The following is a 23,570-nucleotide window of genomic DNA, read 5'->3' as shown; positions in this document are numbered from 1 at the left end:
GCTCCGGCCCCGCCGCTCCCGGTCCCTGCGAGGCCCCGCCCCCCGAGCCCCGCCCCGTGCTGTGATTGGCTGAGCCCGCGCGGGGGGCGTGGCCGGTGGGGCCGTATTAAACGTGCCATGGCCGCCCGCAAAAAGGGGCCGCGGGCGGGCGGGAGCGCAGTGCGAGCGGAGCGGGCACCGGGCACGGCCTCGCCACGGATCTTACCCCTTCTCCGCACCGGCACCTCCCTCGCGGCCGCCGCAGGTAAGAATCGCCTCCTTCCCCGCGTCTCTCCCCGCCTCCCCGAGGAGCGGAGGCGATGCGCGGCACGCGCGCTGTCGCGATACCCCCGCGATAAAAGCGTCCGCTGCCTCCGGCTTGGAGAAGAGGGGAACTCCACTCCTGCGTTTCTCACGGAGCTATTCTCAGCGCCTAAAATAATTCGATAGGTATGGCTGGAGCGCCCGAGCATCTGCTTGCAGCATCTGTTTGTGCTCATAACTTTCCATGCACCAGCTGCTCCCCCCTTTTTTCCCCCCCTCGGGATATTTTATCCTGGGGAAGGGCTGGAAGTTCGCATGACAACTCCGTGTCGCACAGAGCGCACCGCTCCATCCCTTCTCCTTCTTCTCGCCTGTTGTTTCCCGCACGGAGAGAGGGCAGAAGCGGCGAGTCTCGGCTCGGATGCGTGGGTTTGAGCGCCCGGGATGGTTTGGAGGGGTGTGAAATGAACCTGTAGCTTCATTCATCGGCATGGTGCAAACGGGAGGGCTTCTTTATTTCTGACCGTCCTGCCAAAAAAAAAAAAAAAAAAAAAAAGGCATTTGGGAAAGCAGAGAGGAGCTGTATTGTTTCAGCTTAGCTCATGACAGTGAAAGGAAAAAATACTGATAAGCAAAGGCAGATGGATTTGGGGGGTCAGTGACCGGGGCGGGAGCCACTGGGGACCCGCAGGTGCCGCTGGCCCGGCTTGAGCCGGAGCCGCAGCTCTGTCCCCGCAGCTCTGTCCCCACCCCGCAGGCTGCCCGCACTTGTCTCCGTGGCTCAGCCTTACCTTTACACTTGTTTGCTTTTCCATCCTCGCAGCCGGTGCGCCGCGTACACCCCCTGGTGATGGCTGCTCCGCTCGGAGTTGTTTTGTCACCCGCTACAAACACCCCGAGCCCGTCTCCTTGGCAGGACAGCAGATGCGAGCGCCACTTGTCCTTCCCTTTCTCCTATTTCTTCGCACCCATTTCCCTGCATCATGTGCTCTTTTTAAATTTTTTCTGCCCCCCCGCTGCCTGTCGCTGAAGGTCAGATCCCTCTCCCGAAGGCAGCTCCGTGTAACTTGAGTCGCGCCCGGAGCAGCGGAGGAGCCCTGGGGAATGACTTTTAAGGAGAAAGGTTACGGAGGTGGCCGTGCCCGGCAGCGAGGGAGCAGGAATGTGGGAACAGGCTTGGCTCAAAGCGGCGAGAAGCTGCTTTGTTCTGCTTTCCGAGGGCAGCAGGGAGGGCGCTTGGCTGAGGTGGTGCTGGTGCTCTCTTGGCAACATGTGCCCGGCTGGCTCCGCCGGGCTCGGTGGCGTCAGCCGGGGAATAACAGCTCCAAGCGCTGCCTGCTGCTCCTCTCCACCCCTCCCCTGCTCCTCTGCGCTCCGGAGTTATCCCTCGGTCTTTCACCTTTGCCCAAATTCCCCTCCTGCTGTGCCTTGCGATGTGCGCGTCCTTTCCCAGGGAAGGTCTGCAGGGGGATGCTCAGGGGAAGGTGAGGGTTTGGGCTCTTCGTCGTGGCGTTTCCCCAAATGCTGGCTCAGAAATGCTGCAGATGCAGCACAGCCCTCTTCTCCTTCCTCCTCCAAGCATCCCATCGCAGCAGAACCAGCCAGGCTCTTCCATCCCATCTCATCCCTTCCCAGTAATCCCGTGTCCCTGCCACTGCTGATAATTCCAAGCTGTGTTGCTTATCTTCCCTTCCAGGAGGAAAGGTCACCTGGACTAATAATAATAATAAATATAATAATAATAATAATAATCATGACAACACACCTGGTGATGTTTGAATTTACAGCTCTGTGTCTAGCTGCACTGCACTGGGCCCAGTTGGGCAAATACTGGCAATCCTGGGCTGGGTTGGTGGTGCTGGGTTGGCTGCCTCTGCCCAGTGAGGATTGCAGGGCTGCTCCCACACCAGCCTGGAATTTTTGGTGCCACCAGCAGCTGATGCTGGGATGGAATGAGGGGCAGTAGCGTTGTACAGCCTTTGAGCAGCAGGTGGATTGGCACAAGAAGTAGCATTCGGTTTTCCTGCTGCTTTGTTCCTGGGTTTTTGGGGAACTTTTGGTGGAAATGGTGGTGAGGGTCGGGGTGAGCACGGAGCAGGTGCTGGGGCAGCCCGTGGATGCACAGGGCATTTCACAGGAGCTGTATTTCCATGAGCAGGAGCAAGATCAGCCCCTCGGGCTGATCCCTGTGTGTGGTGCTGCTCCGGCTCCCATCCCACCCACCTCATCCTCTGTCCTGCCCCAGCACTCGCAGGAAGAGAGGCAGTTTGTGCTGGAAAAGCAGGCAGACAGCTCTGCTGCCCTGGAGTGTGCCAGAGCTTTGTGATGTGCACTTCAGCAGGCTCCAGAGCTGCCCCCAGGCTCACCCCCAGGTTTTGGGGTCCTTGGAACCAAAGGGGTGCAGCTGCACGCCCACAGCACAGCCAGCGAGGAGGGATCCGGGCAAGGGACAGGAGGGAAGAGGTGCTCAGTCCTGCAGGGGAGGAATAGAAAAATTCGGGTCCCAAACTTCTATATGCAGCCACAGGACGCTGGTGTTAGGATTTCAGGGATTTGTGGGATTCAAACAAGTGTCCTCAGATTGAGACTTTCATGGGAGAAGCTCCGTATTCAGACACTTTAAATATTATCTTTCCCTCCACCAAAAGTTTTCATCGAAAATCTAGGAAAGAAAAGGAAAAAAAGCAAACTCCAGAATAAAGTATTTCCTAGGCTGTGTGTTTCCATCGGCTTGGAACAAAACAGGCTTTGACTGGGGAAGTCGAACATGACTGTGATTATAGGATGTGGTTTATGAAAGTGATCGATTTGCAGAGCAGTGCAATAGCTTTTCAAGAAGTTTTTTTATGTGGGATGTATTAACAGTAATTTCACTTCCCTGCCGTGTTCAGGTTTCTAATAAAAATGGGGTTTTAGCCAAAACAAATCATTTAAGTGAGCGTTTAAAGAATTCTTTTGTATTTTTGAGCACGATATCCTGATGGGAATGAGAAACCCAGGGAACAAAAAGGTGTAAGAGGGGGGGAAAAGTGGATCCGTACACAGTGGAAGCAAGACATTATAAAAGTAAGAATAAGTGCCCAGAATAAGCACGAGGGCAGCTCCACCAGAAGTGTTCAGTGCTGAGAGCTGCACTCAAAGGGGCATTACAGAACCAGCAAGGAGCTGCCAAAATGTCTTGTCTGAGCTGAAGTCACAGATGACTAATCTTGGCAAGGAGGCATCGGGACACATTCTTGCACAACAAACAGGAGCGAGGGGAAAAGAGGAGGTGAAAGTAAACCCAGAGGAGATCCTGGAGGAAAAGCAGCCTGCACACACAGCCGATGATGTTGCTGTTTGTCACCTGCTCTTTTCCTAACAAGTGTTTGCTGAGCTCAAGCCTTTGTAATGTGGCTGAGGGATGTGGGAGGGCTTGAGGAGTTGTTTGAAATCGCTCAAGTTTTTGGAGCACCTCAGCAGGGCTTTAGGGGCTGCTGTTCTTGGGAAAGAAGATAACATCTCCAGCTGTTGTGAGATTCCAGTCAGAGAAGAGCAGAGGTCCTGCCGGGCAGGGGTTGTGCTCCACAGTGGCTGCAGTTTTGTTGGCTTTTGGACAAACTCAGATGAGTTTTGATAACATTAATTTAGAAAGAGCGCCGTGATTTAATCTCCTGCTACTGTAAATGGTTCTGGAGCTGCCTGCGCCATGCCAAAGGGACAGCAGACATTCCTCTCCACCTGGGTTTAGCTCTGTTCCCTCCGTGGGCCATGTGTGGCTGGAGCAGTTGCTTTAATGCATCTCTTCTCCTCTGCAGTATTTCAATTCCATTTCCTGATATGCAGTACATGACTTAATGGATGACGCACTTGTTAAAAGCTAGACCTGGGTCTAAGCCAGACCTCCCTGAAACAAGTTTTTGGTGGCTTCTCCCCGCAGGAAGGAGATTTTGTAGCTTTTCTGCTGAGTCTTGATTGGTGACATTTCAGAGTGACGGGACCCCCAAGACTGTGACCCACTGGAGACGGAAGGGGCTGCCTCGGGCTCCCGAGAGGAAGGTGCTGGAGCTCCCTCCTAAAGGTGTTAGGAAGGCACTCAGCTGATTGTGCTACGTTTTACTGGTGGCTTTAGCAGGAGCAGATGAGAGGTTTGAAAGGTTTAATTGTTTTTGTACAACTTAGGCCAGACTTGAGCGTGAAAACTGCAGAGATCCTGACGAGTTCGTGGAGTTAGAGAGAAGCTACTGCAGTCCTTGTTCTAGAAATTTGCTGAGAATGCACAACTCCTTCTGTTAGCTTAATTAAAACAATTGTATGTGCTTTAATTTCATGGATCACTGCTATCTGCACTTCCCAAGTTACTTCCCTCTCTCCACCTTCCCTTTTGCTCACTCCCTGCTTTGTCATGGGTCAGACAGTCCACGAGACACATCATTAGTTGCTACAAACCACTTCAGTGTTTGTGTTTGAACAGAAGGCTGTTAAAGGGAGTTGTTTGCTTCAAAATAAGCAGAAATCACAGATATAAATAGCAGAGAGATCCTTTGTGTGCCCAGCTTTAAAGTGAATATTGCTCAGGCTGGTGTGACACGATCCCCTTCAGTGCTTTCCTTCGGGAAGGGCAATTCCTTCCTTGCAGTAACCATGTGTGACCCCTGTCCATGCACAGCTGTGAACATTGAGCATTGCTGAAAATGTCATTAAAAAAGAGGAAACTTCCTGCAGGCCCGCAGGTGTCATTTTCCTTGATCCCTCATGCTTTTCCTCCAGAATCTAAAGTGCCATTTCTCTTTCTCTTGCAGACCATGCCCTCTCTATGACGGTGGCTTGCAGAGCTCACCCTGCATGCCAGAAGACTGTCCTTGGTTGATCCGAGGGCTTCTGGGGACTCCGGCCTCCGCCCGGTTTTTCCGCGTGTGTGTGTTCCTGTAGAACTTTCAAAACTGTTTCTCCAAAGGGTTTTGCAGAAACTCAGACTGTTTTCTAAAGCAGAAGCACCTCAGTCCCCGGCAGTAGTGATGGGCAGCGTGCGAACCAACCGCTACAGCATCGTGTCTTCGGAGGAGGACGGCATGAAGCTGTCCACCATGGCCGTGGCCAACGGCTTCGGCAACGGCAAGGGCAAGGTCCACACCCGGCAGCAGTGCCGGAGCCGCTTCGTCAAGAAGGACGGGCACTGCAACGTCCAGTTCATCAACGTGGGCGAGAAGGGGCAGCGCTACCTGGCCGATATCTTCACCACGTGCGTGGACATCCGCTGGAGGTGGATGCTGGTGATCTTCTGCCTGACTTTCATCCTCTCCTGGCTTTTTTTTGGCTGTGTGTTTTGGTTGATCGCGCTGTTGCACGGGGATCTGGAGAACCAAGAGAACAGCAAGCCTTGCGTGTCTCAGGTGAGCAGCTTCACCGCAGCCTTCCTGTTCTCCATCGAGACCCAGACCACGATCGGCTACGGCTTCAGGTGTGTCACCGACGAGTGTCCCATCGCCGTGTTCATGGTGGTTTTCCAGTCCATCGTGGGCTGCATCATTGATGCCTTCATCATTGGTGCCGTCATGGCAAAGATGGCTAAGCCAAAAAAGAGGAACGAAACTCTGGTCTTCAGCCACAATGCCGTGGTGGCCATGAGGGACGGGAAGCTGTGCCTGATGTGGCGCGTGGGGAACCTGAGGAAAAGCCACTTGGTGGAGGCGCACGTGCGGGCGCAGCTCCTGAAATCCAGGATCACGTCGGAAGGGGAGTACATCCCCCTGGATCAAATCGACATCAACGTGGGCTTTGACAGCGGCATCGACCGCATCTTCCTGGTCTCCCCCATTACAATAGTGCACGAGATAGACGAGGACAGTCCTCTGTATGACCTGAGCAAACAGGACATGGACAATGCTGACTTTGAGATCGTGGTCATCTTGGAGGGCATGGTGGAGGCCACCGCCATGACCACCCAGTGCCGTAGCTCATATCTGGCCAACGAGATCCTCTGGGGCCATCGCTACGAGCCCGTGCTCTTCGAAGAGAAGAACTACTACAAAGTGGACTACTCGAGGTTCCACAAAACGTACGAAGTGCCCAACACACCCATCTGCAGTGCCAGGGACTTAGCGGAGAAGAAATACATCCTCTCCAACGCCAACTCCTTCTGCTACGAGAACGAGGTGGCCCTCAGCAGCAAGGAGGAGGACGAGATCGACACGGGGGTGCCTGAGAGCATGAGCACGGACACCCACCCGGACATGGAGCACCACAACCAGGCGGGGGTGCCTCTGGAACCGCGGCCGCTGCGGCGGGAGTCTGAGATATGACTGGCAGGCTCTGCCTCTCCCGCGGGGCTGGAAGGTGAAATCCCCACCGTGTCCATCGGGCAAGGGCTCGTTGACCTGAGAAGTTGGCCCAGAAGAGTTTGCAGACAACGGTACTGTGGAAGAGTGCTGTGAAGGCAGCAGACCCGAGGAACCCAGGCTGGTTTTAGGGCTGTCCTCAGAGGAGGGACAACAGGAAATGAACTCTAAACACAAAGCACTAAACATGTCTAAGTATGAACAGAAGGCACATATGTTGTAGAATAAATTATGTATATATTTTTTTACAAAACTTGAACTTGCAGGCAAGCTTTGGTTGGGTTATTATTATTTTTTGTTTTCAACTTTTTCCAGAATGCTTCTCTCTAGGGAACAAGAATGTTTTTAATGGCATAACAAAGGCAAGAATCTGCCTTATTATTATTATTATAATTATTTTTTAAAAAGCTGCTGCTAACTACATGAACACAAATGGTTATTTTTGTTGCAGTGTAGTTTTTATTTTCTCTTGTGTAATTTAAAAAGAAAAAAACAAGTCAGTGTTGAACTTTTTGGGTTGAAAAGCTCATGATCAGTTCAGAGAGGCCAATGTTGCCAGAAAGTTTAAACTCCTTTTGAGGCCAGTAGTTGATAGCTAGAATCAATTTCTCTCTTTCCAATTACATAAGGGGCATTATGTAATATCAGGCCAATCAGTAGCCTCCAGCAAAATTATGATTTTTTGGGGGGGAGAATTTAATTCTCTGTCTAAAGGAAAAATGAGACAAAAGATATGTATACATAGGAAAAAGTACTAAGTTCAAACTACCTAAGTGGATACCAAAGAAAATGCACAGTTTTGCACAGTGGAGTTTATTTAAAAAAAAAAAGAAAAAAAAGGAAAAAAAGGAACAGGCTGCTTTAAACAACAACAAAAAAATCAAACCTCAGACACTTTTTTGGTTTTGACTTTTTTCTTTTTTTTTTTTTTTCTTCTTTTCTTTTTACGACCTTTATTTTGCACCTTATTCTAAAGGCTTAAGGCTCGGACCTAAAGCAAGCTGGGCCTCCTCCTCTTTCCCCCTGTTCTTCTGTGGAGGGAATAAAATCCCTCTTTCCTTGTAGGGGGAAAAAACTCAGTTGGGGGAAGCAAACCAGCATCACCTGCATGTCCTCCCTGGCCTGCCCCAGCTCTGAGCAGAGGAGCTTTCCCTGAAACTGTGCCATGGACACGCTGTGGAGCTGCTGGCTGATGCCAGAGGCTGCTGGAGCTTGGCCACGGATGAGCCAAGCAGCAGAGAAGTCCCCAGGAAGAGTTTTTTGAGTAGGAAGGAAGAGGAGGAAAGGGCCCTGGCAGCACAGCACTCAGGAGTGGCAGAGGGATGTTTTGTGCAAAATGCTTCTCTTCAGCAGGGCAGGGGTGTGAGGGAGGTGGATTTCCATCTGGTGGAGAGAGGGATTCTTTGGGGAGGACGAGGCTGCAAAGGGAGCTCCATCTCCTGCCTCCCTCCTCAGCAAATCCCAAATCACCCATCACTTGTCACCAAGCAGATTTTGTCACCTTCAGCAAAGCTCTGGTGGTGTTTTGGCTCCTTCACCCAGAAGGCTTTAAATTCTCTGTGCCTCTAAGCTCAAAGAGACAGCAAAGCTGTGCTTGGCCCCTGCTCGTGGGGGCGGTGGGGATGGCAATCCCAGATGACTCTTGCAGTATTGGATCACTGTATGCCATTAAAAAACAGCTTGTTCTAGGTCTGGTGTCTTCTGCACGTGGATATCTGTGAAGGCCTCTGGCCCCTGCCAGCCCTGCCTGGAAGAAATGCCTGCAATGAACTGGTTTCTGATAAGATGTTATCTACAGGGTTGGAAACTGGGGGAATTCCATGGTGTAAACACAGATTTGGCTCCTAGAGAGGGCAGAGGATGAAGTGCAAGTACTGAGGCTGTTACTGGGGTGGGAGGATGGAAAAGGAAGGGAAGGGTGGACACTTAAAGGCGGCCTGGTTGCAGTTTCTGGGTCAACAGTGGTGGAGACAACGGGGTGCTGCTAGTGCTGCTAAGGGTGATGTTCCTGCAAAAGGAGAAAAACCAAACCAAAGAGTGTTCAGTGACACAGGGAGGGCACGAAAACACAATGGGGAAAGGGAGGCTGAGCAGGAGAAAGGGGACCTGGTCTCACATCAGCATCCCCCAGTTGCACAGCGCTCCCACTAAATGATACTTGAGATATTTGAGAGAGGGGTGAGAGGTGGGGGGGGAATGGAAAATGCAGGATTTGTCTCGTTTCTTTGACACACAAGAAATCCAGAGTCAAAAAAAAAAAATAATCCCCTCCCCTGTAACATTTCTGGTGCAGAGGTTTTGGGTTTGTTAGTTTTGTTTTTTTTCTTTCTTTTTTTCTTTCTTGTTTGTTTGTTTTGTTTTTCAAGTCGGTTTTTCAGAAATATTTTTAAAAATTGTACATTTTATAAAGTTTATCAAGTATTTTCATATTTAAAGCCAAATGTAAATAGAAGTCTGTAAAGGAGGACAAGGAGAAGACAACGAAAAGGCCACAAAAAAAAGTATCAATTCAGCTCAGCAGTCTCGGCTCGCTAGGACTAGATGCTACAGGTTAGCATGATTTTTAGAAAACTACTTGCAAGCCTTATAGGATTCCTAATGCTCTGAACTTCTCTTTATTTATTTTTTAAGCATGGACTTTTCATTTGAGAACACGTTCTAGTTACTGGCGTTTTTGCGGAGCTCCCAGAGCCGTGTGGAGGGGGGTGTGAAGGTGTAATCCATTGCTAATCTCTGCTTGTTCTTTCTTTCTCAGCCCTTTGTCTTTGCCTAGGGAATCCCACATTTCAGCCCTGTCTCTGGGAAGCTGCTGGGAAGAGCCCTGCAAGTTGTTCCCTTCCCCTTTTTCCCATCAATTCCGGCTTTCTCAGCAGAAAGCCGAATAGGAAGGAGGAATAATTTTTTAAAAAATGTTATTTTTAAGGACTAGACAGTGACTGACAGCTTTCCTTCAGCTCCCGTTGATCGTGGGCCAAGCTTAGGCTGACTTTAAACCTTAAATTTTAAACTTTAAACTGACGGAGCTCTCCCCACAGCCTCCCCCAGGCCTCGGTTCAGCCTCTTTATCCAGGATAAATTGGCTCACCCGGCTCGCACAGAAGCTTTTATCCTGTCTTTTGCTTAGGGGCTGGGGGGGAATATGTTATTTCTGCCCTTCCCTGAAAATACTTGAATGAGACACATTGTCTGACCCATAATTCTGTGTACAGTGACAGGAGCAGAGGTGGGTAGGGATGCTTCCCTCCCTCCGTCTCTTCCGTGCGAGTTCCCTGGGTTAAGTGGCCAGGGTAGGAATCCTCACTCATTAGCTGGCTTTAATTAATTTAATTTCACGACTCTCCCAGCCGTGAAAGCACTTCTGTGTTAGCAGAAGCCCTGGGAAAAAGACAAAGGGTTCAGATATTTAATTTGTTCTCTTAGGTTTTCTTTGTCATGATGGATTACACAAGGTAAAACTGAGAAGTACTGTAATGTCTTTAATTCTGGCTGCTCACCACATTGTGGAGTAGAAGGTGCTGCATAGTTACCACCCCACAGCCCATCAGAAGCTGATTTTGTAAGGACTTTTTTTGGCCTGCAGCTCTTGTAAGACGAACAATCTCGGCATCTGACAGTTGTCCATGACTATTTTCCTGTTTGCAGCCTTTTTGTATCGAAGTCTTCCTAATGTACTGCACAAATTGTGGATTGTACAGATTTTTATATATTATGTCTTATTTTATTATTTCTAAATAAATAATTAAAAAAAAGAAAAAAAAACCCCAAGCAATTGAGGATGAGCTCGGTGTGTGCAGCCCGTGTGTAAAGGAGGAGGGAGATGGGTCTGGAGGGGGATATTGAGCTGTGTTTATGGTTGCCTGAGCACAGGCATTGTCTGGAGCGCTTGAGGAACAGACAGCTCGTTCTCTGCCTCGACAAAAGGCAGGAGGAAAGGTGATCCCATCGTTATTTCCCACGGGAGAACAGAAACGAGACTTGGATGGGGAAAATCTGCCCCAGGACCTTTCTTGAGGTCACAGCTGGGACTGCAGAGCCCCAGGTCATTCCTTGCTCCGAGTGGAAATGGAAGAAAAGCTCCAAAGCAGGGAAGGGGGGAGGGATGAAAGCACCCAGAGCATCAGCAAGGGATTAAAAAATTAAGCAGGAAAGTCGTCTTGAAATCCACGTGTTTCGTGTCTGCCTGGAACATCTTATTGAAACGCTCAGTTCCAAAGAGGCTGGGTGTAATCTGCATCCCGCATTTCCCTGAGCCCTGTGTCACCAGGACAGGGACAGAAGTGCAGCCTCCAGGAGCCACAAAGAGCTGTGAAATCCTGATTTCTGTGGCCTCCAGGGCAGATATTGAGGCTGCACTGATGCCTTGGGAGGGCTGAGCTGGAAGAGAGGCTGGGCAGAGCTACAGAATAAAGCAGGGATTTATTCAAAGACCTGAGGCATCAGCCCAACCATGACTCAGCTGCCAAGTGCTGATCCAGCAGGGATCAAACACTGCTGCCCCAGCTGAGGGGAACATTTCAGTGCAGCTCTGACCCCTCTGCTGATTTCCCAGCCCTTTTATCAGCCTGTAATGCCATTTATCCATGCCTGGGCTGGAGCCCTGACCCCGCTGAGCAGGACTCTATTTATACATTCAAATTTACTTTTTGAATCGAATGGTCCCTCGCAAAGCTTATCATCATAATTACAGGGCTGGATTTAGAGGCACAGATTAGCTGCCACAGCCCGCATCTGCTTCTTCTCCCTGCTGCTGAAAGGCATCCTCGGGCACAGCTGCTCAGTGCCCTGCCCTGGGTTCCCTGCAGGACAGCCTGGGGAGCACTCCCTGTCCCTTCCCTAAATCATGAGCACCCTCTCCTGTCAGTGCCTCTGCTCGGCCCGAGTGGAGGCAGCTCCAATTAAACGGGATTTTGGTGGCCAGCAAGGCAATAACTGAAGTTTTCTGCCCCTCTGCACCCAGCCGAGCTCAAAGATGCTCTGCAGGCTCCAGAGGTGCTGCCCCAGCCAGGGAGAGGGAATAAAATGGCACAGAAAGCATGGAGATGCTGCTGTGCGCTCCTGTGTGCCCTTTTCTGACCCAAGCCGCAACTGAGAGGCATTTTAAAAAACTTTTATTCCATTTTCAGTCTCATGAGAAGGGTGAGACAACACAGATGTTATAATCCATGCAGTTCTGAAGCAAATATTTTAGCATTTGTTCAGGGACTGGTGAACTATAAGGGACTAAGCTGCCCCTTTAACATTCAATTTTTACAAATTTGGATATCTCAGGATTCTTTTTAACACCATGGACACCACTTTTGGCTTTTGGCTCTGATATTAACAATTTTCACGGCCCAAACATCAACATAAAACTCAAGATTTTTAGTTTTTGGAGGCTGAACAGGGAAAATCTTGCATGAACTGGAGTTCCTTTGTGCACTTCATATCTGTGTGCTCGTTTTCTTGCTTGTGGAATCGTTGGTGGGAGCTTGTGTGTGATTATGGTCCATGTTCCTCACTGGAACCCACTGAAGTCCTGCATCTATAAAATCCCACTGCAAAATGTCTGTGTGAAGCAACCAGTGCCTCATCTGCCACTTTTGTCAAACAGGGCAGGAAAGGGAAAGAAATGAAAATTGTAGAAAAGTCAGGAATAAAATTATAGAAAAGTCAGGAATAAAATGATAGAAAATAAGATAAAATTATTTTAAGAAATTAATTCTTTTTAAAAAATTCTTTACAAATCTTGAAAATATGTATTTTTTCCCCCTTCCAAACTTTTCACTCAAACACAGATTATAATCCAACACTGATGTTTTCAGCTTGTTTGAATATGCAAATCCAGGGTGTCACACGCAAGCAAATGCTTGGAGTTTTGGGTGGGTAAGACAAACACACCTGTTCCAGCAATTTATGCATTTTACATTATCCTTTAAAAATAAAAAAGCTGCCCTTGCCTTTCCCTTCCTTACTGGCTTGGATTTCAACCCACAACAGGTTTTATTTTAAAAAATCTCCACTGAGGTGTGTACAAATGATATATTCATTAAGTTGTGATGTCCCTGGTGAACCCCTCTGGTTGGAAAGCTGTGTCAGGATGGGTTGGGGTTGGATCTCCTCCTCCTTCCACCTCCCAGCTGCAACAGATTTCAGGATAACTCAGGAACTGAGGTCTAAACAAAGTTTTTGGTCTCATCTGACCAAACCTGGCCTAATTCTGGTTATTCCTCGTAGCAGGAATAACTAGATTTAATAAACCAGCCTAACTCTGGTCATTCCTTGTAACAGGAATAACCAGATTTACTAAACCAGCCTTATTCTGGTTATTCCTTGTATGCAGCAGCAGGAGGGAGGTAAATCAGGGAAATCCTGCTCCCTCCTGCTGCTGGAGATGTGGTGGCTGCTTGGGAAGCAAGAGGAAAGTTGTAAGCTCCTGCTTTCCAGGATTTTTTATTTTGCTCATTTTCTGTCAAGATATCCCGTAAAAATTTCCTTACAAATATCCTGCTGTGTACAAAGTTCATTTGATATGCAAATCAGCTCATTAATTAGGCATGCAAGGTGCCTCCTGGCTGTGCCTGGGGCTCTAAATAAAGAACACACCAAACCAGAGCACCTTGAGGTCACCACCTCAGACATCTCCTGGTTACTGAGATTTGAGACAAACCCGGCTGCTGCTGCTGCTGCTGCTGCCCAGGTCTCACCCACTCCACGATCCTGCTTCCACTGAGCTCATTAGCAGAGTTTCATTGATGGGGAATAGGAAAGGATGGATTTCTGTAGCTGAGCAGCACGGGATCTTTATGGCAGGACTGCATCTCACCCCAGGGCACAGAGGTTACCCAGAGAAATAACTCTGGGTTATTTCTCTGCTCTTTTTGAAGCCTTTTAATATTCTGAAACGGGGCAGCGGCTGTTGCATCTGGGAGGGTGAATGTCACCTCTGAGAAAAGTTCCCTGGATTTCTGTGGGGTCCTTCCCATGCACTCACAGAATTCAAGACAACCCAGAAAACCATTTTTCCCCCTGCCTTTTTCCCACATTGATACTTGCACTGCCTTCACTTCTGCTGGAAAGGTGGAAGCAGATCAAAAGTTGTTCTTTTTCTCTGTTGACACCTAAAGCAAGAGAGCTGTGGTTGCTGCAGGTGATTCAGGATTCTCTGCGATGGAAACAGAGGGAATTCCATCCTGCCTTCTGCAGGAGGGTCTGGCAAGAGATGCCAGTGCTCTAATAAAAACCCCTCAGCTGACAGAAAAAAAAGAGAAGGAAAGCTTCAAAGGAAAAATAAAGTGAACAGAAGCATGGAGCAGCTCAAATTCACACTCTGCATTTCAAAATTATAACTTGAAGGATTCCTGTCTGCAGATTTGGGGGAAGCAGTGGCACAGCTGGAGAAGGGAAGCAAATAATTCCATGGGAGAAGGCAGAATGTCCCAACTTCTCCCTTCAGAGACTGTGCTGGTGCAGATTTGGGCTCCTGAGGCTCATGGGGTCCTTGGGCTCCCTTTTCCCTCTGTTCCTGGCCTATCCCAGCTCTGATCCCTGGTGGGAACTGGGGTCTGGGGGTGGCAGTGGGACACAGAGGATGTGGATCCCCCCATGGCTCTTCTTCTCCACATTCTGGGCACAGTCACTCCTGTCAGCAAGAAACCAAAAGGATTAAAAGCAATTAGGGAAGCCCTGATTTATCCTAATTAGAGCCAATACTGGAGCTCTATTAAAACATTTATCTTCAATTCTCCAAGGCTTTCTCCCAGTGCTCTCTGGAGTTCATTTCTGCCCTCCTCAGCCCTCCCTCCTTGCAGGGACAGCAGGCTGTGATCTCAGGACCCTGCTGGCTCTGGTATTTACCTTCAGAGCTGTAACATTTCCACGCAGTTGGAGCGTGCTGGCATTTACTGCTGGCTCATTAAGTGCTGTGATGAAATCCTGCTGCAACCCCTGCCCTGGGTGTTTAACAGGTCTGGGCTGCCAGGACTGCAGGGCCTGTGATGCTTTAGGATTTTAACTTTTATATTTTCATCTACTTGTAATCCTGCAATTCTTTGTATAACTCTAAACTCCGTGTACAGTGTGAGCTGCTGCTTTCCCATTTTGGGCAGACACAACAATTCCTCTCCAGGCCTGGCAATCAAGGACACCTCACTGCCTCAGGCCTGAGAGATGGAAACAAAAGTGAATTGGGGGAGAAAACTTGGGGTAAATGACTTCATTGGCTGAAGCTGTAATTGGAAGGTGAACCCCCAACATGCAAATGGACCAAACTTATAAAAGTGTCAAAACCTGTGACCCCTTGTCCATTTTGGGTGGGCTTTGTCTGCCCTAAATGTACCTGAAGACCCTTCAATAAATAGAACTGCTTTTTATTCCCTTAATTCTGCCTGGCCTCTGTTTTTAGGTAGCCCAAAAGGCATCACCTGTTCCCCGACATTGTATCTGACAGATTTTCTGTCGAATTAACTCCAGGTATGCACTGACTAAACATCTTCAGAACCTCTGGACAAAAAGACTGTGTGAGATTCATGAATCCATGCAAATCAGAAGGAGATCTGTCAGCCCAGCTCCCCCAGGAATCCCTGGAGCTCAGCATGTTGTGACAGCTCTGGCTGAGGCAGAGGCGTAGCTTTCCGTGCGGATAATGAGAGCTCTTTCATCCCCAGTGGCCTTCCCAGGGAGCCATCCTCCTGCTCAGAGCTGTGCTCTCACCGGCAGAAATGGAACCACTGGGAGAGAGCAGGGAAAAGGAATGGGAGCAGCATTGGAATGTCTTGTCCCTCCTTTTTGTCCTCTGCAGGAATCGTGCTGCGCCGCCCCATTGATGCTGTGGAGGGGCACTTAGAACAGAGGTTGGACAGAGTTAGAGAATAAAATAGGTTTTTATTAAAGGCCTTCAATAACTACACCTTGGGCAGTGCAAAGCCTTGCAGAGGTGAGAATTTGAGAATTTGAGAGGCTTTGAGAATTTTCTATAAATTCATTTCCTACAGAGGCTACACCCAAGATGGACGATGGTCACCAGTTTTTGGGGCAGACATAAGTTTGGTCTATTTGCATATCAGTTAATTGTCCAATTACAGCTTCAGTAACGAGGTCACATTCCCCCACTTTGCTCCCCCCCAGGTTCATTTTTGTTAATATTTTTTGGGGTCTGAGGTCCTTGTGTGTCAGGCCTGAAGGATTGTTCTGCCTGTCCAAACTGTGAGGAGAGCTCACTAACTCTCTGTATGGAGTTCAGAGTCCTGCACTAATGCAGCACAGGAGCTGAAAAATACAAAAGCTAAAACTAAAAAAAAGTTTTAGCTAAAACTAAAAATAGTTTAGCTAAAAAGTTTTAGCTAAAAGCTAAAACTTAAGGCGTCACCATCAGTGACAATGTCACTGCTCCAGAAAGAATTAAACACTCCTTGTGTTGTGTCCTGTGTTTTCACACTTGGATGTTTTGCTACACATTAAAACCATTGGCATGTGTTTGAGGTGTTTAATTAATTAATTAATAAACGAATTAATCCGGTAGTGCTTGAAAGCCTCACACTCTCCAAGGCTGGCAGGTTTCTTTCCATGGATATTTTCATGTCACTGGATTGGTTTGGATGGTGGTGGGTGCTCAAGGGGAACCTGCCCAGCATTTTCACAGGTGACTTTATCTACTCTAAAGGCTGGCGGAGTTTTGCTGACACCCAGCTCATCATCCAAGGAAATGTCTGTGGATGAGCATTTGGGATCTGCTTCCTGCTGCTCACCCCCTCCTGCTCTGCCCCCAGCACAGGAAGGACATGGGGAGGGTCCAGAGGGATGGATAGCCTCTCCTGTGGGGAAAGGCTGAGAGCTGGCTCCTGGATGCTTTTATTGCAGCATTCCAGGGCCTAAAGGGACTCCAGGAGAGCTGGGGGGACTGGGGACAAGGGATGGAGGATGACAGGACAAGGGAATGGCTTTAAACTAACAGAGGGCAGGGTTAGGAGGGATATTGGGAAGGAATTCCTGGCTGGGAGGGCGGGCAGGCCCTGGCACAGGGTGCCCAGAGCAGCTGTGGCTGCCCCTGGATCCCTGGCAGTGCCCAAGGCCAGGCTGGACAGGGCTGGGAGCAGCCTGGGACAGTGGAAGGTGTCCCTGCCAATGCAGGAGGTAAAACAAGATCACCTTTAATGTCCCTTCCAACCCAAACCATTCTGTGACTATTTCCAGCAGTGCTGTGAGAGCCCACGAGTTACCCAGAAAGGAGCCCGGCACTGTGTGATTTGTGCCAAAAACCACCCACATTCCACCCCAACCCCTGCCTGCCCCCAGCACGAGACACACTCAGTTCCAGCCCGGGAGATTGTGTCTCTGATAGGAGATGACCACATTCTTTCCTTGAAATTTGTCTCCTCCACGTACCAAAACCCATTAACAAATAGCCATAATCTGTGCCCTGGGGAGCAGAGCAGGCTGCTTTTCTTTTTCTTGGCTGGCTCAGTTCGTGCTGGAGTTGTGGGACTTTTCATCTGTGTGCTCAGAGGAGCAGAGTAAAAGTAGGATGATAAATTGTGGAAAAAGAACTCGCTGGCTTTGCTCAGAACCTCCGGCCTGCAGCTCCTCCTCTCGCTGTACTCCTTCCAGCGCCCCAGAATTCCCTGCCTCCCTGCATGTTATGGCACCTTTGGGATGTGTTAGTCATAAGAATGAAGCTACTGGTGCTTTGCAGGAATATTTTCACTCTGGCTCTGGCAGGAGAGCTCTGACACAGCCCTGCTGTCGGCACGGCCGGGGAGCGTGCGCTCGCTGATGCCTCCCGAGATCCCAGCCCGCTCCAAAAAAAGGGGAAAACGGCCAATTTTTATTTCCTCAGGTATGCTGGAGGTCCTTCTGCTGTTCTTTGGTGGTGGTGAGGGCTTTGGGCTGTGGGCTGGAGGTGGGATGGAGGCAGGAGTGGTGGCTCAAGGGGAGCTTTGCGCTGTCGTGTCCAGCCCCTGTTCGGTCCTTTCTCCTCTGAGCAGAGGCTGGGGGGACTTTGCTTCTCTCTCTCGAGCCCCTGAAGGTTCTTTCCTGCCCTGGGAAAATTCACATTCGTCCTTTCAGCCTGGGGATCCTCCTTGGCACTGGGGATGCTCCATGGGATTCCTTTCCCCGGGACTCAGAGCCCTCCAGGGGCTGTGCAAAGGCAGCTCCAGATTTGCACCAAATCGCCTCTAATGGTGCCCCGTGTGCCCAGACCCGTCCTGGGCTTGGGCTGAGCCTAAATTAGCTTTCTTTGAGCTCACTTGGGTCTGTAACTGCAGATAATTAACTTCTCCTTGCAGGGCAGCTGATAAGTGGCAGCTTCCCTGACTTTATGGACATTTGCCCCTGGGGGCAGGAGTGCTGTCAGGCTCTTTTCATCTCAAAGGGGCCAATCTGGAGCCATTTCAGCAAATATTCCAAAAGTGAGGGCAAACCCAACCCTCAGACTGTCTGCTTTTGCATATAAGTGTAGAATTCCTGGTTTATCCCAGCAGGTTTAGTGGCAGCCCTGGTTTGGAAAATTTTCCCTGGGCATTTTAGGCCCAGTTCAGTAACAAGCAATGACTGGTCAAAAATTATCTGATATTATTATAAAATATTTTCCACCCGGCTTTTTATCAAGCAGCTCATCAACAGGTCAGGAAGACTTAAAATCCCAAAGGATTTAAATTAAAATATTCAGGTATTATAGGTATATTCAGACCTTTCATGCTCAGAGTGATTTCCTAAAATTTTTCACAAGACCATGTGCATATTATGGATATGATGGAAAAAAGGGGACAAAAATTGTGTGAAGGAAAACTTTTTCATCCTCTCCACGTTAAATATTCTCCATTCAGGTATTAGAGGTATATTCAGACCTTTCATGAGTGATTTCCTAATATTTTTCACATGACCGTGTGCATATTATGGATATGATGGAAAAAGGGGACAGAAATTGTGTGAAGGAAAACTTTTTCATCCTCTCCATGTTAAATATTCTCACACTGAAAAGGCTGTGGCACAGAGAACAAGCTTTTAAGTATTTCTCTCCTTCAGACAGAGAACTGGGGGACAAAAATACATTAAGTGCAGCAGTTAGAAAAGGTTTTGGTGAATGAAATATCATTTTTTTGTTTTTGCCCTTAGGGAACAATGAGAAAATTTCTCTTTCTGAGCCTATCTCCTTCTGAAACGAGCTCCAGGAGTGGTCACAACCTGCCATAAAAACGCCATGTGCAAGAGAATATATTTAATATCAGGCAAGCAGAATGGAACGATACGATCTGTTTGGGGTTTGAAGGTAAATGTTTAGACTTTTTTTCCCTTTGAAATAATCTGGGAGAGATGCTGGTTGGCTCAGTGGGAAATGAAATCATGGAGGATTTATGCCATTAATGACAGGCTATGATGTCAAAGACATTTGGCCCGTGGCCATAACCTTTTGTGTGGCTCTGCTTGACTCTTATAAATAAACAGCCCCACTCAGCTGCTGCCTGCAGAGGAGTCCCCAGCACTTGGGAGCCCTGAAAAGCAGCACTTAAAAAAAAAAATTGAGGTAAAAGATCGAGGGGAAGGAGCTTTCTGCCCTCAGCATCTCTGGGTTCTGCAGCAGGGCCTGCGTAATGTTTAAAGCAACAACACCAAAGCTGATCTGGCTTTCTGAAACTCTGCTGGCTCCTGTTGCTTTGTAAATCATCAAAAACCCAGGCACGTGGTCAATGGTGTCCATCACCACGGGGTTTGCTCCTTCTGTCCCGTTTGTGGTACAAAAAAGCAGATTTTGATTGGGTTTTAGAGTCACTCCAGTGGCACCCGAGCTCAGCACGGGTGGGAGAGGTGCCAGGGCAGTGCCCAGGCAGGAGAGGTGCAAATGCCACTGCAGAGAAACAGGGAATTCCTGACACCTGTGCCCCTCTCCTGTCCCCTCGAGGCCCCCACAGCCATAATTCCCATCACAGCTGGGCAGGTCATGCCCAGGACTTGCCTGCAGCCATTTCAGCTCCCTGCTGTCATTATTTGGGTCATTTTTCTCTTCCCACCGAGCCGTTTTCCTCTGGGGTTTTGTCCCTGGGGGTTGTGTTGCTGATGGTTCTCCAGGTGCCAGTCCCTCAGCTGGGTCTCTGAATGATTGCCACCCCTTTGAATGCCACCCTGGAAGGATGCAGGGCCTTTGGTGGCCACAACTAGCAGCATCCTGGAGGCCAGGGGGTCTGTGAAGGTCTGAGCTGAGCTCTGTGCCCTGCAGGGTTTTGGTTCCTAAACCCCTGGTGGTTCCAGCAGATCCCACCTGTGCTGTGGGACCCAGCTCCAGTGCAGCCCTGGGGTTTGGGGGAGCACCTGGCAGGACTGAGCAGCTCCCAGGGCCACAGGGCTGGCCTGGAAGTGGCTCAGGACTGCTGGGACAGCTCTGCACAAAGCCAGGGAGCCAGAGGGGCAAGACCAGCCTGAAGGTTGTGCCAGAGCTCAGCCACAGCCACTGACTGCCACCAGGACTTCAAACATTTTCCCTTCTCCCCTTTCTTCCACTGAACAAAGCAAAGAAAAACATCAAGAAGGCAGAAAATGCTTTATTTGGGCTCTGGGCATCCTCAGGAGTAGCCAAAATTCAATCCCTTCTGTCACCTGAGGGCTGCAAACCTCCCCAGGGAAACCCACAGAACCATGGAATGGTTAGGGGTGGAAGGGACCTTAAAGCTCATCCATTCAAGTGCATCCCCTGATTTAGGATCTGTTTTTTTTTCCCTTGGGGTGCAAGGGACCTTAAAGCTCATCCATTCAAGTGCATCCCCTGATTTAGGATCTGTTTTCCCTTTGGAAAAGGGAAAGAACCTTAAAAGTGGAAGGGACCTTAAAGTTCATTCATTAAAGTTCATCCCCTGATTTAGGGTCTGGTTTATTTCCCTTTTCCTTTTCTCCTGGTACCTCTTTTCCATCCCTTTCTTGTCTCTGACCACAGACAGTTGCACTTTGAGTCTTTAATGTCACGGAGTGACTTTGGCACAGCTCCCAGGCTCTGTCTGGGGCTCAGAGGGTTCCAACCAAGAGCCTGGACCAGGAATGGGTCAGGTCCCTTTGTCCTGGCCAGGAGCACACTGCCCTGCCAGGTGTCCTGTTAACATTCTGCTCTTAATTAGCTGACACCACTAATTAGCACCAATGTGCAAAACGTAGCAGAATATTGAGCAGAAAACTTCTCGATTTGGGCAGATTTGTACCCTGTGAATACTATTTCTTTTTAATTTCAAGACCCTTCAGCAGAAACATCTTCTCCCCCAGGAGTGGAGCCTCCTGGGCAGGGCTGCAGGGCAGAATAAGAAAAGAACTTTAACCCGTGCTGTAAAGCATTTATTAATATTGAATAAGCCCCTGCCTTCTTTCAACACAAATAAAATATTACTGCTCTCCAAGATGAAATATGCTGAAATGGAGCAAAGATTTCTATTTTTCCAAAACAAACAGTCTTCAAGTGAGGTCTTTTTGCAATTATTTTAGAGATCTTTTTGTGGATTGGACGGGGGCCTAAAAATAATGTAGATTTGAAGCTCTGACAGCACCAATAATTACAGTGCTGTAACTCAGCTCAAGCACCCCACTTTTCTTCTGGGTATCAGGGCTCCCTTTTTCTCCTTGATGTTTAGAGCATTTTAATGTATTCTGGTTGAACATTTAAACCTCAATCACCAGCTCCTCTGGAAAAAAACACTCTTGTATTTTTAGGACTGGGAAAGGACAGAGGGAACTTGTTTCTCCCTATTAAAGCTGTAATAAGTGTCTCTACTAATCAAGGAGGGAGGGAGGGGAAGAAAGAGGATAATGTGGCAGTTTTAGTGATCCAATTGTGTCACAAAACAAGAATGTGAAGAGTGAAACACAACCACCAAATATCAGACATAATGCCAGCACTGGAGGTGCCAGAGCTGCTCTGTCCTGGGGCAGGTGGATGCAAGGTCCCAACTCAACCTCCAGCCTGGCAGAGCCAGCCCTGGTCCCTTTTTGGACCTGAATCAGCCCTCAGCAGCATCCATGACCAGCACTGGTGCTCTCTGCAGCAGAACTTCCAGAGAAGGTGTGCCTGCCCCATCCCTGGAATGTCCAAGGCCAGGTTTGGAGCATCCTGAGATTGTGGAAGGTGTCCCAAGGGTGGGACTGGATGGGCTTTAAAGTCCTTTCCAACCCAAACTGCTCCGCGATTCTATGGTTTCCATCTGTGGTTTTATCTCCCATCCCTCCCTGCCGTGGGAGATGGAATCCCATGTGCCAGGGAAGCAGCAGAGAGCAGCCAGGGCTGTTTGCTGCACCTTTGGTTGCAGTTCAGCATTGCTCCTGTAGAAATTAAGATGTAATCTTGGTCGTTTGATTAATTCTGGATTAATTTTTGAGGATGTTTTGAGGCTCCTCTAATGAGAGGCTCATCCTGAGACAGGAGGGGCGAGGCGTTGGTGAATGCAAGGGAATGTTGGATTATTTCCACTGCTCTGTGCCACAGATTGGAAGGGGAAAATAAATACCCTGGTAGCTGAGATAATCCTGGTGGAACAATCCTGTAATATCTGCTGAAAGCTGCGTGCACCACTGGATTGGGAACTTCCAAATGGGAACATTTCCAGTGTGTGCAGTGTCTGGCCCCTGATTTAAATTCCCTTAATTCTACCCTTGAAGCTTCTAGTCTTTTACACTTAAAAAGGCAGAAATGCTTATTATTTGTGCTTGGGAAAGGAGACAAGACGTTTGAGTCTCAAAATGTGCTTTTTTTTTCCTTTTTCTTTCCTTCAGAAAAATGTAATTGCACACAAACCCCTCTAAACAATTCTCCTCGGCCGCCTGAAGAGTCCCTTGGCTGAATTGTAAATCACTATAGAGTGCACCAAAAAAAAAAAAAAAAAAAAATAGCAAGATCAGGGCATAAATGAGGTTTGGAGCTGTCTAGTCTGGGGTTCTGTGAGGTAATTAAATCAAGGAGACTTTCTGATCTATAGAAGGGTCAATGCAGCAGGGCAGTGCTTTGAACCATGGGCTCATTAAGGCACAATTGCCTTCTTTGCTGCCCGGATTGTTTATAACAGAGGCTTATTTTGGAGCAGTCAATAACTGGAGAGCATAAATCACAGGGCAGAAAGAGTTATTCCCACTTCATGGGCCAGATCCTCAGCTGGTATAAATCCCTGCTGCCCCAGTGATGCCACCTCAGTGCTCTATTTACACAATCCCAAATGCTGGCTCACGCTGCTCCCATTGGATTGGGTTTATTTTCATTCTGTGGGCACAGATTTTCATGGATGGAGTGAAGGTGGGGATCACTGGGGTAGGTAAAAATTAATTTGGTCAAGTTTGAATGGTTCTCTCCTTCCCTGCTCTCTTCATTTTATGAAAAAAGGAGTTACCCTGTGAATTTGTGTCAGCTCAGAACCATTTCCCTGAATCCCATTGAGGTCTCTTGGAACATTCCCTTTCTCTAAATATTTCTGTTGAGCTTTGGATGATTTAATGGTGGTGGTGGTTCTAGATTTTAATCAAATTCAGAAAGGACATCCACGGGCTGGGCACTGACAGGGCAGTGATGGCAGCACGCCCCACGTCCATCATTCTTCAGAGGGATGTGCCCAGCAATTTTGGGAATGTCTAAGTCTGGCTTTCCATGTGATTTCAGCCCCAGCTCTGCTCCTTGGGAACCCTCCTGTTCCCCAGTGTAGGGTTGGGTTCAGCCAGATCACAGGTGGATTTCCAAAATCTCCTTCAAAAGCTGAAGCTAAATCTCTGTAAATGTTCTCTAAAACTGAAAAAGAATCTCCGAAAACCTCCCCAAAAGCTGAAGATCAGCTCCAGAGCTGGAGATTTTGGTTCATCACTGGAGTGATTGGCTGGTGGTGATGTGTCCAGCAATTTTGGGAATGTCTAAGTCTGTGATTTCCATGTGATTTCCATGTGATTGGTGGCTCCGGTTCTGACTCTGCTCCTTGGGAACCTTCCTGTTCCCCTGTGTAGGGTAAGGCTCATCCAGATCACAGAGATTTCCAAAATCACAGAGATTTCCAAAATTCTTCCTCAAAGCTGAAAATAAATCTCAAG

General features: G+C 48.6%; 1 protein-coding gene and 1 long non-coding RNA gene across 3 annotated transcripts in view; both read left to right on the top strand.

Annotated features, from left to right (window-relative positions):
- The first annotated feature begins 129 nt into the window (after positions 1 to 129).
- Positions 130 to 6,813, top strand: KCNJ2 (potassium inwardly rectifying channel subfamily J member 2). Of its 2 annotated transcripts, none has more exons than XM_041485855.1 (2): positions 130 to 244; positions 5,025 to 6,813. In XM_041485855.1, the coding sequence occupies exon 2, from the start codon at positions 5,241 to 5,243 to the stop codon at positions 6,522 to 6,524; it is 1,284 nt and encodes a 427-aa protein (XP_041341789.1). In that variant the 5' UTR covers positions 130 to 244; positions 5,025 to 5,240; the 3' UTR covers positions 6,525 to 6,813. The 2 variants fall into 2 exon arrangements, with proteins under 2 accessions (XP_041341789.1, XP_041341790.1); XM_041485856.1 differs by lacking the exon at positions 130 to 244 and adding an exon at positions 291 to 429.
- Positions 6,814 to 17,252: 10,439 nt separating this feature from the next.
- LOC121363465 overlaps positions 17,253 to 23,570 on the top strand; it is a 12,720-nt gene continuing 6,402 nt past the window's right edge. The window contains exons 1-3 of the long non-coding RNA XR_005956706.1: positions 17,253 to 17,370; positions 18,651 to 18,804; positions 23,553 to 23,570. The exon at positions 23,553 to 23,570 is cut by the window's right edge and continues 135 nt beyond it. This is a non-coding gene — a long non-coding RNA (uncharacterized LOC121363465). The remainder of the gene's footprint in view (positions 17,371 to 18,650; positions 18,805 to 23,552) is intronic.

Source organism: Pyrgilauda ruficollis, unplaced genomic scaffold (assembly GCF_017590135.1).
Source record: "Pyrgilauda ruficollis isolate IOZ18807 unplaced genomic scaffold, ASM1759013v1 scaffold72, whole genome shotgun sequence".
Taxonomy (NCBI): Eukaryota; Metazoa; Chordata; class Aves; order Passeriformes; family Passeridae; genus Pyrgilauda; species Pyrgilauda ruficollis.
The sequence above is the reverse complement of the archived record's forward strand: the minus strand, read 5'-3'. Positions and strand labels throughout refer to the sequence as shown.